The sequence below is a fragment of the Opisthocomus hoazin genome, chromosome 9, assembly GCF_030867145.1.
Source record: "Opisthocomus hoazin isolate bOpiHoa1 chromosome 9, bOpiHoa1.hap1, whole genome shotgun sequence".
In the NCBI taxonomy this organism is placed as follows: Eukaryota; Metazoa; Chordata; class Aves; order Opisthocomiformes; family Opisthocomidae; genus Opisthocomus; species Opisthocomus hoazin.
In genome coordinates, this window is record NC_134422.1 from 40,934,409 (window position 1) to 40,960,074 (window position 25,666).

Genomic DNA, 25,666 nt, shown 5'->3' on the forward strand with positions numbered 1-25,666 from the left:
TTTTTTATTATGGTAAGTCTGCTCTTATTTCCAAAGTTGGATAATCTCAACCTGTATGCAACAGTCCCAAAACAGTTTGTTTTCTGTGTCCGAGTCTTCTGTAATAAGGGGCTTTTGAGACAGAGTGAGTGCATTAGGGTAAATCTACCGTTCTTAATAATGGGATTGTAAATTTACTGGTTTTAGTAATGGGATTATATTATGCATTCATTCGTTGTGTTTCCAAACTCTGCTGTAGCTGCATGTTGAAAAGAAATCTGCATTGAGCAGAAACAGCAGCACGTGAGCTCTTTCTTGAGTTGGAAAGGCTACTCTGCTTAATGTAATGATGATAAATTAAGTCCCTCCCTAATCTGTGTGTCTTAAAATATAAAGAGGAATTATAATTAAGAATCTGTACCCAACATGCATTCATGCTGACTTGGAATATAGCTCAGTCTTTACTTCCATTCGTTGTTCAGTGGCTTTGCTGAGAAAGCCAAACAGAGAGTTAATTATGGTGTTTTTTGTGATGAGGACACCTGTCCACTAGGAAATGCGCTGAGACCCTCAACTCAGTTTACATCAGCCAGAGAACAGCTGCCAGATGGTAACTACTTTTGGTCACTACCAACCTGGTTGAATTTGAACTGGTGACCTAGAGGTGAAATGCTTTATATCCTATTACTAATTCCTTGAGGTTTCCAGTTTCTCATCCATCACTTTTTTCAAATGACAGCACAGTATATGCCTGAAATTGCAAAACAATTACTGTTTCACATAGGAAGTGTGTGCTGAAGAATCCGAGATGTGCCTTTAGCTCTTGCCAGGCTTTCACACTCACTTTGTGCACTTAAAAGAGGTTAGCAGCAAAAGGAGGTTTCCAAAGCCGCCTGGGAGTTTTCCCTCCTCCTTACCAATGCACTTTGTCACAGTTAGTTATGTTGTCTGTTACTTTTGTTAACCACTATTTTACAAAAGGCTTTTAAACCTCCTTTGTTTAAGTGGCATTCACTGTAATGGTGTATATCCTCTGAATGGCAGTTTAGGATTGGAAACTGTGGTTTTCTGACAGTAGTTTAATTGTTTGGGAGGTTTTATTCTTCTTTTTTTTTTTTCTTCTGCTGTGGAACTGGAATTGCTCTGAATACCCACAGTTGAACATGTGTGGTTAAAGTGGCCAGAAACCTTAGAACTCTCTCTGTAGCCTTTGTAATTCTTGAAAGGCTCTGAAGACACGTGTTACCAGATGAAGGTCCTTGGCTCCTTGTAATATCTCTTAGCTCCTCTCCTAACTTACCTTCCAGCTCCCAAAGCCAAGCATTTCTCCACGGCATGATGCTCAAGAAAGCCTTTTCATTGAGAGGGTGCTCTCATATCACAAAAGGGAAATGTGAGCAGGAAATATGTCAGAATTTGTAGGATGAGCCGTGCTGTGGAACGTGACTGTCTTTCAGCAGATCCCCTGGATAGCTGTAATGGCTGATGCCCGTGGGATAGATAGATATGTCATCTGCATCTGGTGAGGGGAAAAATGGTGCCTTGAGTTTCTCTGTTGCACAACCTCTCTTGGTAGTTGTCCCACCATCACTGATGAAGTGGATGGGACCACTGATTCCTCAGGGGCAAGTATAAAACATATGGGAAAATAGTTACGATTATGTAGAGAGTTGCATTATTTTTCTTTATGCTAAATTGAAAAACTGCCCTGAGTTCTGTTTTCAAGGGAAGATTATGCAAGAGCTTTCTTTTAGTAAGATTACTTACCACTGGTGTTAAAACAAGACACTGATTATGGCATGGAGCTGATGAACAACGTTGACGCTTCTCAAGGCTGGGGCTTTAAAGAAAGTGGTTAAGCCTTGATCTTAGCTGACAGATTTTCTTCTGCTGTAGAGGACATGCCAGCCCTTGCAGCTACGTGTCGTGTGTATCATAAGCAAAAGAGGTCATACACCTTGTACAAGGTGATGTCTTTTTGTTTCCCTCTGGCTGAAGTCAGACTTTTGGTGTTACTGCCTGGCTTTGCTCCTCTTTGTATGCCCTTTCAATGGGTAGGCAGCAATGTTTTCAGTTTTGTTGGAGCCCAACAATCGATTAGGTTTGAAGTCAGGAAAGCTGAGGAACATACTGGCCCAAAGAGTTAACTGTCTGCAGTGAGATCTCAGATGCCAGGGTGACCGGATTTCTGCAGCGTGTAAAACAAAATCAGAGAGACTGTGAAATACAGTTCTTTTTTACAGAGCTGACTCATGTTACGTTACCAACCTACAGTCCGTGGACAGTGCTTGCTCTGCTAGATTTTTACACCCTCAGATTTTAATACAGGAGAAATAACATGATGATTGTCTCAAAATAATTACAGAAAATAGTTGGTTTCTGGGTGGTGAAAGTCCCCTTGGTTAAGTTACTGCCGTAATGTAGTAATACAGTAAACAGGATGAATCTGACTCCTAGAATCATGGTTGCACTGAAGTAGCCACAGTCAACAGCAGCATCCAGTCCCCAGCTCTAGTTAAGATTTTTCTTTTGTTAGTGATTGCAAATCATTGTGGCTGCTGTAGAAGTTCTAAAATACGAAGGATATTCGGGGATGAGGAGTGGCTGCATTTTTTTCTCTATCTTTCCTTGGTATCTTTGAGGAGACAAATAATAAGCAGCTCCTTAGCATTATATGCTAGGGACCCCAATGGAGAGAGGTTGCATACTCTTTTCTCCACTCTCTACACGTTTTTCAGGATCCTTCTGGACTGTGTGTATGCATCCTGAAATAAGAAGTGTCCGCTCCTTGTGTGCGTGTACGTTGTCATCCTCCACAACAGTATGCGTATGTGTATGTCCTAGGGCTGGATGGGGGTGGAGAAATACATACACACGGGTATTTATCTTCTGTATATGTGCAGCAGATTTTTATATACATTATGGCATTTTGTAAGATCTAGATCCTGTAATCCCCTTCAATGAAACAAGGAGGGAGGTGGGATATATTTGGCTAGCTCTAGCAAAACCTAAGATGGGCCATAGGTAATAATATATCTTTGAGTAGGCTGTTTCTGCAGTGTCATCATACTGACTAGAGTCAGATTCTTCCTTGGCTCATCCTGGACACTCGCTTTATATGACCTACAAAAAAAGTATGAGGGGGGTGTGTGGGTATGTATTTTTAGCTAAACTAAAGGGTATGAGCAAGGTTAAAATAGGGTATTGCAGGAACCTTATGGAAACAGGCACTTTCTAAAATAAATGGAACAGGCATGGTTTCTTTGTGAATTCTTTAATGCCTGTTGATACATCTGGAGGATCTAGAAAAATAATTTTCTTTGAATTACCAGCTGTTCCTATGTTGTTGCTTTTAATGTGCAGTCAGGGCTAAAAACGAATACACAATCTATGCTGTGTTTATATAGTATAGAAATTTAGGAGTTGCCTGATCTCTTCAGTATGTAGGCTTTAACCTCCAGTGGTAACTAATTTCTAAAATTTTGTCTATAGTTCTGGGTGTTAGTGTCTGACAAATAATACTACTAGTTAAAAAATACTGCCTGAACTTATTAACAGTGTCTACTTTTAGCAAGTTTGCATTTAATAAGTTCTCATTTTCCACAGCTTTCTTAAAACCACCTTACTGAAGTGACCTTTCACAGTCCTGAGTATCGGCCGTTCAGCAGGTCAAGCAGTGTAATAACCTTGCATTAATCAGCAGCTAAGATTTATATCTGTACCTGCAGCATCACACTAGTGTGACCTAAAATAAACAGCATGGTGTTTGTATTAGTCATGTAACAAGTGTCTTTCTCAGTTTGGTCACAAGCATTTAATTTAAAATATATCCAGTAAAGAAAAAATTGCTTGGCACTTGGTGTTTCCATTTTAAGTAATCAATTTTAAAATAGAAGCAGTACAGGATATGTTTTATAAGAGGAGCTCTAAAGAGGACAAATTCTTTCATCACTCCGAAATGTCTTTGAGGAGATTTACAGCAGGTGTGGAGGAGAGAGGCTGAGAGGCAGTGTGCTTTGGGCAGCCCCGGGCTGTCCTTCGCTGCTGCCTGCTGCTGAAGCACAGTGGGGACTCTCCCTGCCAGGGCTGTGGACACCCACCCCATGGCTCTGCTCACTTCTTTCTGTTTCTCTGCTTTGAGTATTCCCTGCCCTCCCTGACATAAATTGTCTTTTACGTCTGGGAAGTTCACACTTGCTGTAGGGTGGCAGAGCTGTGATCGAAGGGCTGTCAGGCTGGTGTGCAGGAGGTGAGTTAGATTCCGGCAGGACTAAAAAGCCCCACGTGACAGTGCTGCAGAGTGTACGTGGAAATGGAAAATTAAAGATTTGAGGAACAGTTTGAGGCTCAACAGTCTTAAAGCTTTAAAAATTCCACCTGTCTTATAGGAAGGAATATCGTTTTACAGAAGCACCGTGTTCTTCCTTGGAATTCACCCCTCAAGGCCAGCAAATATCCCACTGGACAGGTGGAATTTTAAGGCTATGTATTGCATTTCTTGAGATGGGTGCGTGTGTATTCTTTGCTTGCTCACCATGCTTTCACATAACATCCTGTACCAGAATACTGTGAACTTGTTTTTAATTTATTGGACACATAGCACCTATTAAAAACATCAGTTTTAAACCAGCACTGTAATATCAGATTTAACAAGCAAGTTGCTGCACTTTTTTTCTCCTGTTGTGTTTGAATGTTGCGTGCTGAAACACACTCAGTCAGCGAACAGCGACAGAAATAGATGTAAAGAGTATCTGAATTTAGCAGTCTCGATTGCCTAGAAGGAGAAAGCCAACTAAGCAAAAATTTTTTATTGTTGATACACAGCGATAGAAGTCAGCAGATTCAGAGTTAAATTTGTGGCCGTTTAGGATAGGACTTCTCACTAGTGAGAGACTAAATTTCCCCTCCCAAAGTAGTTAGTACTTCATGTGTGAGTGGACTGAACAGGTAACTTCTGATGCAAGGTGCGGTTCATGCTGCCTCACTGTATTTATTAAACATAGCTAATAGAACAGATACCCTTCTATCTTTCTAACTTCTACGAAGTTTTCGTTAGACAAACAACTGCTTTCCTTATAAATACTTCCTTAGAAACGGCTTTCCTTGCTGAGTAACAGGCTTGTCATCGACCTAGAGTATCCAGATGAGAGCTATGAATGGATGTCTAATAGCCTGATTTCTGTCAAAATGGCCTGCCTTTTAAGTCCTTCAAATGCTGACCAGCATGCCAGAGACACGTCATAAATCCTCAATTTATACGCTCCATAAAAACACTTGGCCTATTGCTATAGATCTAAGAGGAGAAGTAGTGTTTTTATTGATCTATTTTTAACAATTGTTTCAGGTGCAGAAGTCCAGATTAGCCATGTAACATCTATAAATACAAGCTTTGCTCAATTTTCTGATCGCTACGAGTCTAAATAAGTAATACAATGTGAGAAGACATGCCAAAAAGTACCATATCGTGTGTGTTAACACTGAAAGTTGTGAATGTAAGAGGGTCAAAGTACAGAATGTTACATATACAGTATGTGTGCAGTTGCATATGCATGTGCATAGACATGACTTGAGTTCAACAAATATAAATATAATGTCAAAAATTTGACTCTGTGCCATTTGTTTCAGGCAGTTATTTGGCAGAAGACCAAGGTGTCGGATCACAAAATGGCCTGTATGTCAGTTCTGGGAACAGCCGTTATGGGCAGTATGGTACCTTTTCAACACTGCTGTGAAGATCCTGAGGTGAGTTTAAACTTCCTTCTCCCAAATTCACTTACAGCAGGTCAACGAAGAGAGCTAAATCAGTATTTGCAAAGAAGGAGGCTTTGAAAAAGAGAATAATATCTCCAGATTGACATCTGATTAATGCATTTGCATTTATTGCTGTCCTCTCTGTAAAATTAATTGGTTTGGTGGTTGAAAATCCACTCCAAGAATCATCTAGTCAGGACTCATGTGGCACTGATCAAATGGCAGTAAAAACAGTTGTGATGACAAATGCAGAATTGCTGATTGCTCAGAGCTGTCTAATTTGGGATTCCTGGCCCACAGGCAGGTTGTGCTCTGCAGACAGCATTTATATCGTTCTTATCCTCGTGGCCTCTTAGCCTGATACTGTAAAGAATATTCCCTCAATTTCAGTGAGGGACACCTGAGCAGCAAAAGAAACACATACTTAGAAGACATGTTATACAAAATTTCCACAAAACATATATTTCAAGGAAATACTAGTTAGTTTTCAGAAAATTTAGTGCACTTGGCTTTCTTTGCCCCTGTTGAAATTGGGGGAATTCCCCGTGATACTCTGCTTTGTCTAATATTTTCAAAAAAATTTTTACTCTGCGTCCACTTTTAGTGGAGAATCTTAATAAAGAGAAGTCTTGCTGATCCTCCGAAGTTTCATTTTCCTGTATCTTGTAGTAATAAATCTTGACCAGTTGTGTGGATGAAATGAACCACCATCTGTAAAGTCACAGTGCCGAAGAATGTTTGTAAGAATGCTTGTAGTACGTATATGCAGGGAAATGGCGGGGGGAAGGAAAGTTGCTTCTTGTAATTTACAAAGTTTTAGTTGCTTATGTCTGAACAGAACATCCAGAGTTGTTCTTACCTGAATGCAGGCTGGGTGTGCCCCATGGGGCGAGTGCAGGGGGCTCCGAAGGGAAGACATGGGGGTATTTAGAAGGGACTAGCTCGAAGGAGGCACTCAGGTTCTCACATTACCTCTCTGCTATATCATGAGGCATCCATCTTCCTTGAATAGAAGTTGGGGAACATTCTATCTCTCTCTCTGTCTCTAAATAGTGTGTAAAATACCACGTGCATCATTTATAGGTGTATAAGTGATCCATGCATATTGCTCATGCACAAATCTACGTTCAGAAACCATGGACACTGCTAAATTAAGCAGCCCAACACTATGAAATAACAGAATTAAGGCCGTGTGTGTAACCCTTCTCTTTCTCCCTTGCGTGCAGGTGTTGGAATAGGTATTTAATGACAAGGTACATGCTGCGTTTCTAATTCCCGTTACGTCCATGCCTCATTCAGTACACAGATCAGAGGGCTTTTTAATTCTTTTCCTTTCCTACTTGTTCATTGTGTGGTTTCACACTTCTTTACTGCTAAGACTACTCTAAAGACAAAAACTAATGCTGCTATAAATGACTTTCTGTGAGCTGTACCTTACTAACTTTACAGTTAAAACTTCTGCAAGAAGTAATCCAGGGGTTTTAAAGACTGGCCTTCTTCCAAACTTCTCTGTTATGAGCATTGAATGAAACAAGAACACACTTTAAGCTGCCTCCAAAGCATGGAGACTCAGGAGCTACTTGCAAAATAAAAACTAAGAAAATTCATAATTACTCACTTCATACATGTGCAGAACAGCACCTATGCTTTTCACATCCCCATTCTTGCAAACGGATGGATCTATTTTGGCTGACAACTCACACAGGAAATTTTCCTAGTCTCTTACTTTTCTACAGAGGTTAAGTTTGGCAGACATACAAGCCACTGGGAAAAAAGATAGGTACTTAAAGACATTTTTACTGTCCACTCAACACAGATATATTTGAATACACGCATAAGTTGTCTTTTATTAAAGTATTAACTTTGAAAACAATTGATATAATTTAAAAGCAAAAATTCTGTAGTAGTTTCCAGTTTCTATATTTTTTGTCTTTATACTTCATGTACTTTTGTATATGAAAATCCTAATAATTGACACTAGTTTTAGAAATTGTTACTAACTTCTAATGAGCATACTGATACTCCACGTGGCTTTAAATAGTAACAGCAGTCAGCCATTTCTAAATCTGGCAACTTCTTAAATGAGTTATTTAGAGAGTTTCAGTTTTGTTTTATTGTTGTCTGTATAGGAAAATACTGTTTGAAGGGAAAGACTGGTACAAATATTTGGGAGTTAGAAAAGGAGCTTGAAGTGTAGAGGAGGAACATTCAGGGAGGATGTGCTAAAGTTGCAGAATAAAGTCTAGAAGTGCTGCATGTTGTTTTCTGATAATCATCCAACAGATATTTGACACCTCTTTAACTTGACCAGTGGTGTTTGGTTATGTGCGACGTTGCTGACCAGAACACTCCAGCTTTAGCACAGAATGCTTGTTACAAGGTCAGGAGGGAATAAGGGAGCACATGAGCAGATAGCTGGTGTGACGTAGATGAATGGGCAGAATAGGCCAAATCCCAGGGATTTTAAATTCCGTTTCAAATGCATGATAATTTGGATTTTAGTAAATACAAGCGGTTCTGCCAAAAGCAAAGCTAACGAGGTCTGATTTCTGTGTTCAGCAACCCACCCTGCTACCAGAGCATTCTCCAGATTTTCCTGTATCTTCACAATATCCATCCTCACGATGCCCCAGCGTTCCTTCCCCCCATGAGTTTGGGCACGTGGCAGTGGGGCGATGTGTGGGGCAGTGTGCAGGCTGGTCAGCAGTCAGTGCTTACACGCTGATGGATCCTGGCGTTTGAGAAGCTGCAATTGCCTTTTCCTCAGTAAGGTCATTAACTTGAGGCTCTCCTCTCCAAACAGCTGTCAGTTATCACAGAAATTGTGGAAATATAATATCTTTGGGATTTCTGCTTCTTCATCGGATGGAATTGAAATCGATCCAACGGTTTCAGAGTTGCTTGGTGGAGGAGGGGGAGGTGATGGGACAGGCAGCACAAGTCTTCAGCCTCGTTTTAACTTAAAAAAAACTAAGCTGAAGAAGCTCAGCAGAAAAATGTTAAAACTTGGAGTTAATGTGGGGTACTCAAATCATGTGATTTTTTTTTTTTTTGCAAGGGTCCTTGGCTGTGCTGTGTCCTCACAGGTTCTGATGCGGTCTGTGAATCGTGGGTGCTCAGCACTTGAGAGTCAGATGATTTGGATACAGGTGGCGTAGGTAAATTTAGGTGCCCTGAATAAATGCCCTATGACAGGCTATTTAAGGTGCCCCGAGTGTAGGAAGGGAGGGATTGTGTGTTTTGAGCTTTCCCCTTTGGGGTGTTTCACCAGGTTGGGCAGCAGTGCATGCCTTTAGCTTGCACAGGGGTTAGGCTGGCAACCCTACAGTCAGCGAGCCTGAAGCAGGCTGGCGTTGTTCTCTGCAGCTGCAGGCAGCAACTTGGTGCAACTGGCAGCTCAAACAGGCGATCTCTCAATAAACTGATCGAGGAGAAGAAATACAAACCAGTCCTCCTCAACCTCATTTTGCTTTTTTTTTTTTTTGTATCACAACTTTCAAGAGGCAATGCACGTGTTTGAATGACTTGGATTCCATACAATTTCATTTTAATATCTCACCTCTAGAAAAACCTTTTTGGAGTTCTCTTTGGAAGACTGTTGTATTGTATTTGTTCTGTCATTGCAGGTAAATCTTTCTGGATTTCTCCCAAAAGCTGGGTCAGACAGTTCTTTGACAAGCCTTTCAAGTTCAGAAAGGAGTTTTGTTTTTATAAATAATCGTCCAGTTCATCAGAAGGAAATACTGAAGGTAACATTCTCTAGCTTTTTATTCAAGGAATAGAAGTGTGACTTCAGGACACAGACACCTATGCAATCTGCACCCTTTTCCACACATAAAATAACTATAGAGTATTTCAGGTGAAGATACTGGCATTTACCACAGAAACCTCTTCCACAAGTCTGGTGCTCCTGGTGCCTCAATTCTATTCCATTTGTTACAGTCACTTACAACCACGGAGCTGGAGGCTGTTTAAGACTGCTTAAAAAAAAAAAAAAGTAATGTCAGATACTCTGTGCAAGAAACCAGAATAGTTGAATCCTCCTTTGTATGAGCCCGCAGAAATACACCAGTGCAGTTTTCCATCAGGGAACTTTATGTGGTTTCTTGTAAGAGAGTTCTTCTGAAAAGGAACTTTGAATTTTATCCACTTCTTGCTGTGGGCTTATGAAGCAAATATACATGTTTTCGCTTTAAATTTGTGTATGCATTGAATAAAAATGAAAGTGATAGTGCAGCAGCATTGGCTACAGCTAGGCATTGTGTAGGCAGAATTTGATACTCTTGGGTTTCTCACACTGCTGAACCTTGGAGCAGCCTTGCTGTCCTAATCCTTGCCCTCCCCAGAAAAGAAAATCACGTTCATGCCACAGTGTATGTGCAGGTTTTAAAGTGGGGACAATGAAGTAGTTTTGAGTTGGCAAACAAAGCTGTGTAGATGTAAACCCTGAACTTGCGTTGGTATGTTAAGTGACAAATAAAGGTAATCCATCACCTCGCAGTGTTTGATGTGCCTGGGTGCTGGAGCTTAAAGCTCAGCTTGAATCCCATGACATTGATGTTTTTTAACCAGAGCATGGAGGCCAAAATTCAAGGTGGGATTCAGGGTACCATCATACCAAGTAAAAATACATTGCTTTTCACTGAAGGCTGTTCTTGTAGCAGTGCAAGTGATAGTCTGCCACTGCCTTTTTTTTTTCTTTTCCCCAGTTATTTAATATATTTTTTTTGGCCAGGTGAGGATAACAATTCACCTGTAAGAATACATTTTGATTTGGAAAACAACCTATCGATCACTTAGTTTGGTCTCCATGCTATGTGTACTTCAGTGCCAGCTGAGGACAGACTGTGGGAATGTTAAGGTTAAAATAACTTGAAAATATTTAGATAAGTTTAATATTAAACAACATTTAAGAATTAAAAATTAAGTAAAAAATTTAATCTGCAGTGGCTCCTCAGTTTTTACACTTTAATTTTTTTTTGTCTTGTTAATGTATTCTTTTCTACGCTATGTATGTGTGTTGAAGGATCCCTGATACTAGAGAGAAGTGCGAGGATCTTTATTTGATCATTCTAGTTAACAAGACAACAATTCTGAAACAGCTAAATAATTTTGTCGTTTTTGGGAGGATTGTAGAGAAAATAGTAAGTGCAAGCAGAGTTTGAGGAGAAGCTGTAAATTTATAATTGGGTTAATAAAAGGAACAAATGAATCCTGTTTTGGGAAAAGGACAAGTCTGTGGTGCAAGTGCTGCTTTCTCAGATTTTAGTTTGGCTGAAAGAGCCAACAGTGTAGTTGCATGCTATAGAAGTAGATTTTCTTTAAAAAACAAAAGCAGCATTTATGTTGACTGAGGAAGTGAGTATTGGAGTTGCAGTCCATTCTGGCCGTATCATATCTGTTCTTCCAAGTGAGATCAATACATTCATTCAGAAGGTCAGAGTAGCTACTCGAAGTGTCTTTGAATTGGGTTGGGTTTAGTTTTTTTTTTTTTTTAAATTTAGCCATGAAGACGTGGAAACGATCAATAGCTGCCCCTTTGGTGATTATTCCAGCATACGTGCATACCCACGAGGATGTTTTTAGCATTCCTTTAACTTCAGAACAACCTGCCAACAAACCGGCTATGCTTTTGTAATGTCAGATCTTGTTTCTGTGCCTTTGTATCTATTTTATTGCCTTTCTGACATGTCTTTATTAAATCAATCTGTAGTTAATTCGACAGTACTACAGTCTGGTGACGCGCAAGGACTGTACTCGTTTATACCCAGTTTTCTTTTTGAATATTACTGTACCTGCCTCTGCTGTGGATGTGAATTTAACACCTGATAAAACTCAAGTTTTACTGCATTATAAGGTAACTAATGCCTTAAGCTGTTTTTGAGTTGTCAACTTTTTACTTACGTAAGCATAGGAAGGGCTTCTGGGACTACTGAAATATTTGAAGGTAAACAGTGCCACTGAATTTTTTGTTACATGATAGCTTGCCTTTACCACAGGAGGTTTTATCTGAAAAATATTCAACAAGCTAAGTGGAGGATTATACAAAATTCATTTCCCAGTTGATTTCATAGATCATTTTTGTGCTGTCAGATACATATGTATATCATTTGGTTTCCAGATGGCTTGACAGTGAGAGAAGCTAAATGGAATTATGGTGTGTGTCCTTAAATAAATCTCATGCTTAGCTTCGTAATTATACTAAGTAATCACTTTTTATACACTGCATACACTAATTGGGGGGGGTGGGAATTTGAGTGGTGAAAGCAGTCCCATTTATGTATACAGATTATTGTTGACATCACTTAAGTTTCAGGGTATCCTGTTCATACTATCAAGACCTGAAATTTAGACCGTATATGCCCATATTCTAGAGGCTGTGTAGTGATGTATTTCCGTGAACTGATCTTCACTTATTAGCACTTCATATGAGAAATAGCGCCACAGAAATTAAGAAGGCTGCGTAGGTAAGGTGGTTATTCAAAGTGAGCGTAGGTAGTCACACCAGTACGTTAATCTTCTTCTTCACTGAAAGTTCTTGTATTTGTCTATGTTAATCTTGCAAATCTACTGACTGTTAAGCGTCACTTGTATGAAAATTAACACAGCCTTCTCATGTTTGATCTAATTTAAAACATTCCTTTGGCTTTAGAAAAAGGATTGGTTTTTCTTTTTCTTTTTTTTATTTTGTGGGATTTTTCTTTTTTTCATTTCCATCATTTGGTGCAAAGCTGTCTTGGAAGCATGCGCCATAAAAGTACCTGCAAAAACACACTTACATGAAATGGGATGTTAGTGGTGCATCTGGCTTGACTATGAGCTTCTAACTCCAAGTGAGGTGGGAATAGCTTTACCTAATACTGGTTTCCTCAGTCAGTGCCCTGTTACAAAGCAAGCAGTTAATCAGTTTTGTGATATCAGAGTAAACCAGTGAAGCAGAATGACTATCACGAAATATTTCAGGCCAAAGGTGTCCAGTTCGGGGTCTTTTTGAGCATGTGTGAATGAGTGAAATGCAATAATTTGTCCAGATTTGTCTGAAAAATACTCTGAATAAGATCACTGTGCTTATTGCTCTGTATTCTCAATATCTGTCAGTTACATTTTCAGGTGTGCTTGTGTGTGTGGCGTTTCTGGTTTGTTTCCTTTTTTTCTTTTTTCCAGGAATCTGTCTTACTTGCTGTTGAAAATGTGTTGAAATCACTGTATGGGCCACTACCTGCTACAGTCCCTGGTGAAAGTAATAAAACAGATGTTACCTCAGAAGACATGTTTGTCCATCGAACAGAACAAACAGATGTGGTTGTTAACGAAATGGGACCATCTGGAAACGATGATCTACATGCTCGTACTTCATTCCTTTCATTCAGCAGTGACGTGCAAAACTGTCAAGCAGGAAAAAACACAGAGATCTGCTTAAATCATCAGACATTTTGTGGTGATAATGTACATAGTTGCCTGGACAAAAGAGAGGTTTCTAAGAGTGATGCTGTTCCAGACAGTTCCTTAAATTTATTGTGTGAGGAGGAACGGAATGGACAGAAGATGACTGATATCCAAAGTAATGGTGTTCCTGTTGACTCCAAGTCTAAAAAAGCCGATGAGCGTCGTTTGAGTTCTGAGAATACTAACGAAATAGAAGAAAATGAGGAGGCCTTAGTCCTTAAAGACTTAGCTGAAATCTCTGCTGATGATTGGAGTATGGGAAATGGATTTAAAAACTCTCTGGGAGACAACCTGGAACCTGTTAAGATTTTGGTTCCTGAAGTTGGAGGAACAGTTAATACGCGAAATGAACGTACTGGTGAACAAAGCAATGATCCACAGATCTCAAATCAAAGCATGAAGAAAAGAAATGTGATAAGTGATAAATTCGGACAGGTGACGGCTTATGACTTAATTAGTAGCAGAATAATAAGGAAACCGAAGTCTGCAATTGGATTTTTCACTCAAGAATGTCGTCCAAAACTGGTAACTGATAATCCAAAGACCAGCATGGAGGACATCCTGCTGAAAATTGAAGAGCAGTGGAAGAATTTGAATGAAGAGGAAAAAAAGAAGTAAGTTTTCAGGCTGTGGCTTCTTTCTAAATCTGGTAGTTACTAGTGAGTCACCTGCAGTGAATTAAAAAAAATTATAACTTCCCAGTTATTTATGAAAAAATAGAGCAGAAAATGACTTTTCAAGATCAGTGTCAATATCTAGTTGTCATCTTCCGCTGTGTGCAGCCATGCATTGCTGGCTTGAGTTCCTCATTCTGTCACTGTGCCATGCAGCAGTTAGGTCAGGCTTTGCTGAATTGCTGTTTCGAGATAACAGGCAAGAAAATGTACTGTTTGCATCCTGCAAACTTCTGTTTTCTAAGGGCTGGCTGCCTGTTGTCACTCACTGTCAATGAAAACCAGCACGGTGATGGATGAGGCATGGTGTAGTTCCTCCAGAGCTTTTCCAACGAACAGTTCTTTTTGTATTGCTACAAAGTGAGAAATTTTTTTTGGATCTTTAGTTCTCAAACATTTGGTAAACTCCTTTCCTCTAAATTTAGTACGTATCCCAAACCAGGCTACCTCAGCATTGTATTTATAAAACCCAATCAAATGACACAAGGAATTTCTTTCCCCCCCTAAACAGCTATTCCAGTGCTGGTTCAGAGTGTGTAGTACAGTTTGAATTTTAATCTTTTTCCATCAAAACCAAATCTCTTCTTAGATTACAATCTGAATAGCTAATTTCCCTATTTTTCTAAAATGAATTTTCCCTGAGTTTTTGAAATCCATCTGCAAGTAAGGGAAATATTTTAGCCTAATTTGGGGCGGGGGTTGGATTAGTTAAAATATTAGGCAAAGGTTGTCCTTTATGTGGAACTTTTACCATAATACAAGGTGAATTAGAATAACAGATTTTGAGACACTCTAAGACAGTTTAAAAAAAAAAGAAATGCCAAACCTTCCACATCTTGTTTGTGATTTTACGAAACGTAAAACACTGTAGGGCATGACACAAATGAGGAAGATTCTTCACTAGTTCTACATGTGATGATTTGAACGCATATTGTGATTTGTAGCAGAAAGTTTGGGAAAGGAAGTTTTGGTTCTGAAGAACAAACTCATTGGAAGTGTTGTGAAAATGTGTTTTCTTCACGTTATGGAAGCAAGGAGAGGGAATTAAGAAAGACCACTGCAAAGGAAATTATATTAGCCAAAACAGTGTGATTTTAACACTAATGAGAGATTCCATTAGGAGAATGGTAAGAAAGGAAAGCTATACCTATTGAATTACTATTAATATATCTGTTTTTTCCTTGACTTCTTGACTTGGTTTGTTTGAAAACATCTGCATTGTTCTGAATACCATCATACCTTTTTAATCTAGCTTCTGATTTAGCTGACTTAAAGCTCACTAAGCAAGCAACGTGCTGTGATCACAAAACCATACGTGTGAGAAAGTGTTTTGTCCATCTCCGCGTTAGCAGAAATATAAATGTAATAGTAGAAATCTACTCCACTTATATTAATGTTTTTAATGAAACGAAACAAAAGGTTCTGCCAGCTGTTTCAGAAAATTTTAATGTGCTCTGCTTTAGCTTTTGAGATTTCATGGTTGCTTTCCTGGTACAACTGTTATGTTTAAGAGTGTGCCTACAGATTAACTTTGTATTAGTTCAAGGAGGAGACCTCTCTGGTAATGAAGTTTTCCTTGTATGTAGGGTGGAATGCAGTATGATCCAGTGGATGCTGAAGTGAATGAAAAATTTATCACTAGTTGTATCCATACATTTCGGCTTTGGTGTACCTCTTTTCTGCTTTTGATCTTTTAAAATTGCCTCAGAAAATAACAAATAGGAAGAGATACACAGACATCTTTTCCTCCAAGGCAACAATCTGGAAGAACTGTTGTATGTCTGGCAGAGAACGTCAGTCTTCCCTACCAGATACTCTGGATAAATTGGGCCACCTAGAGGTAACAACAAATGTATATACGACAGGGCAGCCAAGGTGCCACAGTTCTGCTGAGCACACTGTACCTCCAACTTCGTGCAGCCTTGCTGGCAAGACACCACCCTTCCTGGGCTCTAGTCCTCCAGCCTTCTGTGATAAAGTCACGCTTTTATGTCACAATGGGTTTGCTTGGCTTCAGCATCTCTCTTTGTGGCTCCTCCAGCAGGTCTAAATGAGTTTAAATCCCTTTTGGGAGCAGTACAACCAACAGATGTCTCACACTGACATAGGATAGCCTTTTCAAAACAAGCCAGCATTTATTACTCAACCGGAATGTAAAATGTTATGGTCTTTAGGTTATAATAGAAGAGGAAAGCTTCCATGCGTGTCCATGTTGGCAGCATTGCATGTCCCCCTGCTTTGCAAAGCCAGGATTTAATTTCTTGCACTCGCTCTGCCCTTACTTAATACTGCTTGCTTATGTTTCTGGCCTTAATATTACTTGCATGTCAGGCTCAGGTGAGCGTGAAAGAAATCCCTCCAAGTGCCATGACAGTGGCAGCAGTCGTTATCCCGAAAGTGCAGTAGGAAAGGTTCAGAGCTACACACACATTATCATGGGACTGACAGATTACCTTGTCAGCACTCTCTGGTAATTCTTCATGAGTATATTTGTACCTTGGGAGAAACATTTCAGGTAGCATGGCCTTTGCTGACTGTTGACAGGTAAGAGTGTGCACATAGACAGTCCTTAGTGGCTAGCAGTAACTAGCTCGTGTGTGGTGGCTTTTTATTGCCTGATAAACTTCCCATGCATCTCCTGGCTTTTGTGTGTGTGTGTTATGTGCAACTCTTTCACACTGACATAAATACGCTTGCCTAGCAATTCCAGAAAAATTCTTTTTTACTGTATTTCAACCTTCTAGATAACATGTTCTTTCCTTTGGATGGAGGTCATTTGGTGGTACCATCTGGTCATTGGCCATCCATCATGTCTCCAGCCAGCTCCATTCATATACTGCCAGATATTAATCATGCATAATGGTGTTAATAATGGATATCAGTCCTTCCATCCTGTTGCTTGTCCCCAGCATCTCTTCAGTCATAATAGTAGGTCCGTGTTGTCCACTCCTAGGAAACAGTGCTAGTCACCTGAAACCTATGCGTTTTGGAAGTAGACTGAAAAGCTGATATGGGCAATTAAAAGCTTTTTTTAAAATTTTCACAAGGCAAGGAAACACAAAAGTGGAATGTAATACTTACTCTTTGTAATAGTTTGAGTTGATTTGATTTCATTAGGTGAAGAGGCTGATGCTGAGATGTGTTACATTCAGAATGGGATGCCTGTCTATTCTGGCCACATATGAATCTACACAAATGGCCATTTCCGGACAGAGTTTACCCCAGATAGTCAAATTCAGATTATTTGTCTCTTGACATCTGAGAGACCTTATGTTAAAAGGTTTTTTTTATATGCTAAATATTTCATGTGGGTTTAAGATGCAAGGGGAAAATAATAAATTGTGGATCTGTTTTTCTAGTTAAACCAAAGCTGCCTCTGAAACTAGATTTCATTCTAGTCTTCCACTCCCTCCTTACACCCATTTTTTGCAAATTTCCTTGACTTTAAGTTTTGCACCTTCAGGAAAGGATCCTGATTTTACAGTCTTAATTCACAAAGCAGAGAAGAAACTGTTCTTGTAGCACTTGTTGATTACACTTGCCTCTGTGGAAGGATTTTTAAAAAGGCAAAGGTGTTCCCTCATAGTTTGTAAACCTGCTATTTTCTTTGATTCTGAGCAAATGGCTGGTAGTGATGTATATGGATTTGCAAAACCCTCACGGTCAAAGCTTGTAAGGCTAGAATTTTTCTGATGGTAGCCTAAAATGACAGGCAAATTGAACTTTCTTTGGAAGTGCTTTTGTTTTGGATTATCAGTGTGTCACTGAAAGCTCAGTTCTCTTATAGTTAAATATTCCCCTGAGTTACAATTGGGTCTATTCAAAACAAAGTATTTATTGATCTGGTCAACGCTATAAATGTATTTGGGATTAAAAAAAAAGTGTGTTCAAGTGATTTCATCCATTCATTTTAAAAGGAGCAGATGTTTTTTATCTTAACGTTTACTCCATATTTTCTAGGACATGATTTATTGCAAGGAACTACTTAAACTGACTTTTTTAGTTAACTAAATATTGGTACCATATGTGAATGCTAGCACATCATAATTAATTGCAAATGGTGACCCTTTTGTTGACCTCAATTTTCCAGCATGCATACACATAATTGAATCAAACTGTTCCAGCAAGTAGCAATAAATAAATATGACCAGCTAAAATACTTATTTCCAATACTTGCATGTGATAGTATTACTTTTTTCTTTTTTTAATTGAAAATTGGACTGGTTTGAATTACCTGCTAGAATTCAGAATATCAAATAAGGGCAAAAAGAGGGAGTTCAGCAAATCACTCCTTTGGCCTTCAAAAAAGGCCATTCCTATGCAGTAGGCAAGCATAAACCTGGCATACATAAACGTTTAGCTATCTTCCTGACATTTGTAAACTCATTAAGAGTGCACTCAGGTTGTAGAGATTTGGTATATAGTAACACTTCAACCATTTAGACAGCATTTAGGAGTTCTTCGTTATTGAGTACGTTCTGAAAACTCTGTAAGTTTATTAGCTACAGAATTCTGTGATAATGGTATCTATTCTGTATTCTCACGCTTTTTATTTATGTGGGTAAATTTAGGCCATTTGAAATCAAACGTACTTCTTTATATTAAGTAGAGCCTGAGGCTTATGAAGTTATTTAGGCTCCAGACTCTTACCTGAGTGCACGCACTCCGCTTGAAGCCTGAAGAGCTCTAGAAGCTTAAATGACTTTGGGAATTGGGTTGGATGTGCCTGTGACGAAACTTCTTCAAAAATTATATCTCTGATTGCGAATTAGTGTTAAACACAGTCTTTGGGACTGAGGTCAAAAGCAAATTGCTGTAGCTCTTTGTATGATGCGGGTTACTCCTCCCTCTTCAGTAATTCAGGTTTTGCTGGCTGTCATGAAGGTAAATTTCCAACTCGTCACCTTCGAAGGGTAATGTAATACAGGCACAGTCCCCCATGTCCTTCCATCTCCATCGTAGTGGAAAGCACACTGATGTGGCTACTCGAATGAACCATGGGAGCTGTTCTTGTCTCCTGGAATGGTTACCTTGCCTTTTGTTTTAGTATGTTAGCAGTTCGGGGTTGGGGTTTTTAATCTGTTAATGTTACTGGGTTTTTTCTCTTTTAAGCTACGAAATAAAAGCCGCTAAAGACCTGGAACGGTACAACAGAGAGGTCAAGAAAGCTGTGGGACAGACAACGCACCGACCAGCAAAGGAGGCAGAAAAACAGAAAGCCAAGCTGAAGTCATCCCCATCCGACCAGCAGAAGCTTGACAAGATATTTCATGCTCAAATGGAAAAGAAGCGGAAACCTGAACAGCCTACAAAAATTGTGACAGTGCCTTTTTCTCTGAGTTCCTGTAGACATCAGCTTCAGAGACACGAGAAGAGCGATTCAGAAGAACATGAGCTTTTCCTGATCCGTCGTCAGAGTTTTCCTGATGTCTGGATATTTGCTACTGAAAAAAAGCTAATGTTCCTGAATCCATATAGATTGGAAGAAGCCCTGCTACGTAAAAGGTTACTGATGAATCATAAGCTTCCAGTAGAGAAACTGGACAACCCAATTGTGTTAACAGACAGGTATAGTAGAATTAAGCAAAAATTTGTATGTTGTTTCAAGTATCATTTGATAATTATTTACAGTAAACTCTGGTAAGGCCTTGTTTGGTAATTCTGTGATTATTTGTACATTTGTTTATCTGTAAGAACAGATTTTTATGTTTTGTGTACTTTAACCTTATAGTAATGAGCATGCCTGGTCATACTCCAGTTGAAATAAGTATGAATTTTGACCAGTTTGATTGGTAGTGCAGCAAAGACAAATTTCTTTCCCCGGATGAAAATTAAATGCTCCATAATTCCATGACTTCACTGCAGCTAACTTGCCCCCATGTATTAGGCAATGGCCGATGTAATTATTATCTATGCCTAAACCTGACCACTCTTTAAGATATGCGAATGGTTGTGATTTTGTTTCTTTAAACAAATTGCTTTTTCAGAATTAAAAAAAAACTTATTTTAAAAAATCTTACTCGCTTCTCCTCACTTACTACTTTTTTCTGTATTTTTCTGACACTTCTGATTTTCACATTAAGGATTTTGTTTTTTTTTTCCCAGTCTTATTGGTGGATCTCAGTATATGGCTGCTCTTTGTAAAATGCAGAAGGATTACCAGAGTTTCAGTGGATCAGGTTATTTGTCAGATCCAAGGCTTGTAGCAAATGGATTCCAGATAAAAGTGATAGAAGGTATGATGGTTTTAAAATCTTTTAGTCATATTTGGGCTTGTTTCTTCTGATTTAATGATTTAAATGATTGTTAATGTAGATCATGTTATTCTACATCACCTTATTGTTTATAGCACTAACATCCTGCTTTCCTTAACAGTGGGATTTTATTACTTGGCAAAGAATGTCATCTTCTCCATAGAACACTGAGTAATGGAAACTGATAACTGAACAGAAAACTTTAATAATATTTCAAAGAATGCACTGAAATCCACATTTTCATGACTTTTGGTTTTTTTTCTTCTGAAGATGCTGGATATCGATATCCTTAATTGCCATTCTGACAGAATTTAGATTAAACTGACGAGAATTCCTTAGTCCTGGCAGGTTTTTCCAAGGTGGTACTTGCAGAAGCTTCTGTGAGTATGTGTTTTAGCTGACAACTCCTCTGCTGTCGCGGAGGTTCAGTAAGGAGCTGCATCTGGTTATTGACTTACTTTCACGTCGGGGTTATAACACGGAGCCCAAAGGGGCTGGTAAAGAAGAGGGTGAGAGGATCACCATCGCACCTTTTGATAGAGTTTGAGCTGAACTGTTTTTGAGACAGCTTACTTTTGAATGCTTCTACATTGATCCCAGGATAAATCTGTTTCATCTAAGATCCTTTTACCTTAGCAAGAGAGATCAAATGTTTATACTTTTTTCTGAAGAACGATTTATAGGGATGCTGTTGGAGACCCAGGGACAACTCACCCAGGGTCAGTTCTGCGGATCAGGATTTCTCCAGCAGAATTCCAAGAAAAGCACACGTCTTTGGGGGTAGTACCTAGCTGACAGCACTATAAGAGCTGTTAGAAATGCTATAGCTTCGTGTGTTACAGATCCCCACATATGTACAGTGATGACAGATCTACTGTAACATATGGGATCTTTTAAGGGTAGTTACAAAAAAGGGATGTAGAGCAGCTCCTTCACGCAGAGGCTGGCTCTTGGGAAGAACAGAGCCAAAGCTGTTTTCAGAATCATGCATGGCAAAAACAAGGAAGCTTCCTTCTGACTGTCTAAATCCCTGCATGAATAGAAAAAACTTTGTAGAAGAGGTGTTCGTGGTAATAATCTTAGATTGAATGATTAGGGGAATAAAGAGCATATTGTAAAAGGCAGCTCTTAAAAGGTTTATTCAGTCTAGCAAATCAAAAGCTGAGGAGGTCTATCATATGTCTCTACACAAATATGGGAGAAAGATTGTTTCTTAGCCTTTTTGCTCATGTACCTTGGTTTTTTTCCCACCTCCTCATATTGTAAATTTGCTCAAAGTCTAATTAATGTAAACTGGATATGAAGAAATGGAATGTGAAGATTTGAAGACAGTTTCTAGGCAACAATAGAAGGGAGTTGTTGACCGATCTTGTGGTACTGGAGATGGGGAACTAGTTTAAAGATAACCTGACTAATTTAAGAGCGGAATTGTACAATAGAACAGCAAGGGACTCAACACAGTAAGCAGGAAGTAGTAACCGTTTTCCAATCCTGCGTTCCCAAGTGTGTAACATTAAGGAGATGGAATCTTGTGAGGAAGCTGTTCATACCTGGTTTACAGTTAGTGAAAGTAGAAGTGCTGTATATGCACTATACAGGCTGACGAATTGTGGTCATGGACTTGATCAGTACCATACGCCTAGCCCATGTAAAGAATGGCAAACTCAGTTCTTTGTCCCAGTCTTAAACTACTTGAATGAAACGTTAATAACATCTGAGGCTTGTCAGTCATGTTTATAAGCTTCTGCTGATGACATTATAGCAGTTGCAGCCTCTGTTATTAAAAGAGCATACCACTGCAAATGAAGGTAGAAATACCAGCAAACAAATGGAATTTCTCCCAGCCTTTTTTCAGCTGACCCAGGCATTTTTACTTAAAACTTCATCAGTCCCTCCTTTTTCTTTTTTTCTGAAATTCATCCCTTATATATGCTATCTTCTACAAATATGCTACTGTCTTCTACAAATACTTATTAAAGCTGATTTTTAGAAACATGGGTATTAATTATTAACAGTCCTTACGTGTCCTTCTCTGGGGAATTTCACTATGCAGTTTGAGGTTCTTTAATTTATAGATTCTTGCTGTATAATCTTTACAGAAAGTGACCCTGCAGACCAGGAATGATTTGTCCCACTTACGCCTGAGTATTCTATAGGATATCTCAACTTTCAGAGAAGCTTGTCCCATATAACATTCTTCATTATCCTTATAGAAGCATTTTCTTAGCTTGCTGTCCGAATTCAGTGTCTATTTTTGTGGGTTTTGTGAAACTCAGACACAGCCTGAAAGGGGGGCATTCAGGTGTTGTTGAGCTAGAAGTTGCCTCAGAAAAGTTTTGTTTCTTCTACAATATATTGTTAATTTTTTTGGGACAGGGTTTCCCACTTTGTATGGCGGATGATAAAGTCACAGCTTGCTGTGGAGAGGTGTCCTGAATGCAAACGTGCACTTAACCCACGGCAGCTGGAGAGTTTCGCCTTAGCAGCATCCATAGGAGCACACCTGAACCCCGTTCTCTGTGCACTTGCCTTTAGAACTCATTTTTTCCTGACTTTATGGTGAGTTGGATCAGTTGTAGTATTTGCTGTTTCTCAGCTGAACTATCAACTCTTCCTCAGTGTCAAGGTCCACTGTAGTATATTTGAAGGTCTATACTTTCTGCCGGGACTTCAACCCTGACATGGTCACATTGTCCCTTTCTGACTGCTGGTTGATTACTTACTAATAGCCACTAGTGCATGGCTTTCTTTTCATCCTGGGTTAAGACTTTTATTTTCTGTAACAGAAAACTTCATTTTTCTGACAGACACATCCTCTTTTATGTCACGAGCAAAGGTTCCATTTCCTTAGCTTTGAATTTGAATGCGAAAGTGCCATTTCTGGTAATTTCTTGCAAAATAACAAGCCTTTCTCTTGATCCTTGTGGGTAAGTCTGTGATGCCATTTGTGGCTCTAAGATACCTTCCAAAGCACGAACAAAGGAAACTTAGCTGCACCAATTCGACGTTTGGTAGTTTTGGCCACAGAAGAAGAGGCTTTCCTTGACCCGTGGTGCTCTCTGAAGAGGACTGTCGGTCTAGTAGGTTGAACTGATCATTTGTCTAAATCTTCACATGTATTCTGCCATAGGAAAAGAGAGAGACCCTGAGTGTTGCTGCCACTTAGCATGTATGGTCTACTCATAATACTCAGATATTAGTTTGGAACGCAAGACCTCTTGCTTTGGTATTGGTCACCCCACTAGGACTGTTTCCTAGTATATATATCACTGTATACTTGAGTATAGGACCATAAATTCATTCCTTGTTTCCTCTTGGTGTGGGGCGTGTTGTACAGGACTGACTGACTGTTAAATAACAAGAAAATCTGAACAGCTGCCTTAATTTGGTAGGTAACTTTGGCAATTCCCTTGTTTCATTGGCTTTGCATCTCACCTGGTCTTAGTTAAAGATGCTTGTTTGCAGTTTAAATTCCTACCTCCTGCCAGCTTATGGCACAGATTTTGATTCTGATGGTTTCTTACTTGGAAAATAACTCCTGTGTAGTATTGGTTTTTTCTTATTTGGATGACTTGTCTGGAAGGGGCAACTTCACTCATAGGATAGAAAAAAAAATAATTAATTAGTCCTGCACCAAATTTGGCAGGTCTTGGTGTTAATATTCAGAAATTGAATCATACTCCCTCACAGTGCTTGGAATTTGTAGTACTACAACTATACTTTTTAATGGCCAAGACAAGAGCTTTTAGCTAGTGGGGTAGTTCTGAACTTTACTTGCTCTGATAACCTACCAGGAGTCTTTCTCACAGACGTAGCACGGACATGCCTCACTCTGAACCCTGCAGCACCATGTTACACCAGGCACACTACTCCTCGTAGGTTTTTGAAGGGTGTGATTTAGGCCTTTTCTTCCTAACAAGGACTGAGTTCCATATGGAGTTTTGTTCTGTCACTTTGGTGGGAAAACTGTTTGAGCTTTGGACAGTGTTTACATTTTTCACAAATGCAGCCTTTGGAAAGTTATTTTTACAAGAGCACGAGAGTTGCAGGCCTTACTTGCCTGTTGTTTCATTTGAGAAGTCTGTCCTTTGAATGCTTTCTTCTCGTGACAGGAAGGTAATTTACCTTTACTCCATATTGTTCAAAGACTCGGTATGACTGCAGCCAAAGTTGTTCCAGGTATGCTAGATCTTAGATGTGCCCTGTCTTCTTGGTTTGGTAGACGAAGATCTTTTGTAATATATCCTTGTTTCTCTTTATATTGATTGCTCAGCAGTCTAAGGAGTCTTCAACCAGATTTTTCTCTGGATGGCTGACAGTGAAAAACATGTTGTGAAATAGCTCAGAAAAAGCTTCTTGCTGTAAGTATGTCAGTTAGGCAAAATCAATGGTTTCTTTGTGGAACGTGCCAGTTGTTGTGATTTGCAGAGCTGTGACGCTGAGCTCCAGTCTGTCTCCCACTGCCCTCCCGCCCCCTCATGTTCTGGCCTCACTGAGGCTTCGAGTGATGCTACCTTTGGGAGAGCAGTCTGTTGCTTTTACTTAAGTCAGTGTGCTGGGATCTGCCAGGCATTTGTTCGCTGGGTATAGCTTGCAATGACCCCTACATACAGAGAAGCATTTGAAGAAGTAAGATGGATTGCTTTCCATCCAGTTCTGCTTAAGATGTGTTTGTTTTATGTACCTTTGCTGCACATCTGTCAGTTTGCTTTCGTGAAAGTCCTGGAGAGAGATGTGGATTCTTGGCTGGAAAGAAGAGAGCAAGGAACGTGGCTTACCTGTTTTTGTAACAATGGTGGGCTTGGGCCATGCTCCAAGGCAGGCTTTTAGGGTAGAATTGTCTGCCTGCTGGAATACGTGTACCCAACTTATATATACACACACAAAGAATGTGCTTACAAGGCCTCAAAGAGCAGTAACAGGTAAATAACCCAGCTTCCTTGGTAATATAAGCTGCCTCAGCTCTTATAACCGACCAGTGGAAAATCATGCTGCTACTTAATTTCAGTCGGAGCTTTGACCATAGACTGGAAGCTAGATAGTCTTATAGTGTCACCTAATCTGGGTCGCAGCTGGAAGAGAACAAATTTTCCTGGCCATCAAGAAGGAATTGTCCAAAGATGATTGTGAATGCTTTGTTTGGAAAGAGAAAAGGGAAATTTGTAGCGATGAGAAATCCACATTTTTAGTCAACTGAAAGCTAGCGTATTTGTTCACCGAAATCTTTTCCTTGGAAGTTGCAAAGCATTTCATAGAAACTACCATGGAAACTGCTTGAACACTCAAAAATCTTAATGTATATTTTGTCAAAAATTTACAAGTGCACTGAGGCTTGGACGTCTGCTTATGTCATCAAATGTTGCCAATATCAGAATTCTTGCAAAGTCTTGCAGATAAATACATGTTAATCAGCATGCAGTGGGCTACTTCACAGCCTAAAGAATGTAAGCAGAAAAAGAGAATGACACACGAACAGAAATACCGAAGAAGACGTGTTTTCCTCACCAGGATTTGTATTGTTTGTTCTTATGTTAGATTTTTTTTAAAGCCCCCTTTGACTTT

General features: G+C 39.4%; 1 protein-coding gene across 4 annotated transcripts in view; it reads left to right on the forward strand.

Moving 5' to 3' along the window:
* Positions 1–25,666, forward strand: part of PMS1 (PMS1 homolog 1, mismatch repair system component) — a 46,678-nt gene that overhangs the window by 15,656 nt on the left and 5,356 nt on the right. For 3 of the 4 annotated variants that reach the window (XM_075429802.1, XM_075429801.1, XM_075429800.1), the window contains exons 7-12: positions 5,605–5,721; positions 9,357–9,479; positions 11,444–11,587; positions 12,895–13,790; positions 18,963–19,418; positions 19,956–20,086. In XM_075429802.1, coding sequence (XP_075285917.1) covers positions 5,605–5,721; positions 9,357–9,479; positions 11,444–11,587; positions 12,895–13,790; positions 18,963–19,418; positions 19,956–20,086 — 1,867 coding nt within the window. The remainder of the gene's footprint in view (positions 1–5,604; positions 5,722–9,356; positions 9,480–11,443; positions 11,588–12,894; positions 13,791–18,962; positions 19,419–19,955; positions 20,087–25,666) is intronic. The other variant, XM_075429803.1, reaches the window with a different exon arrangement.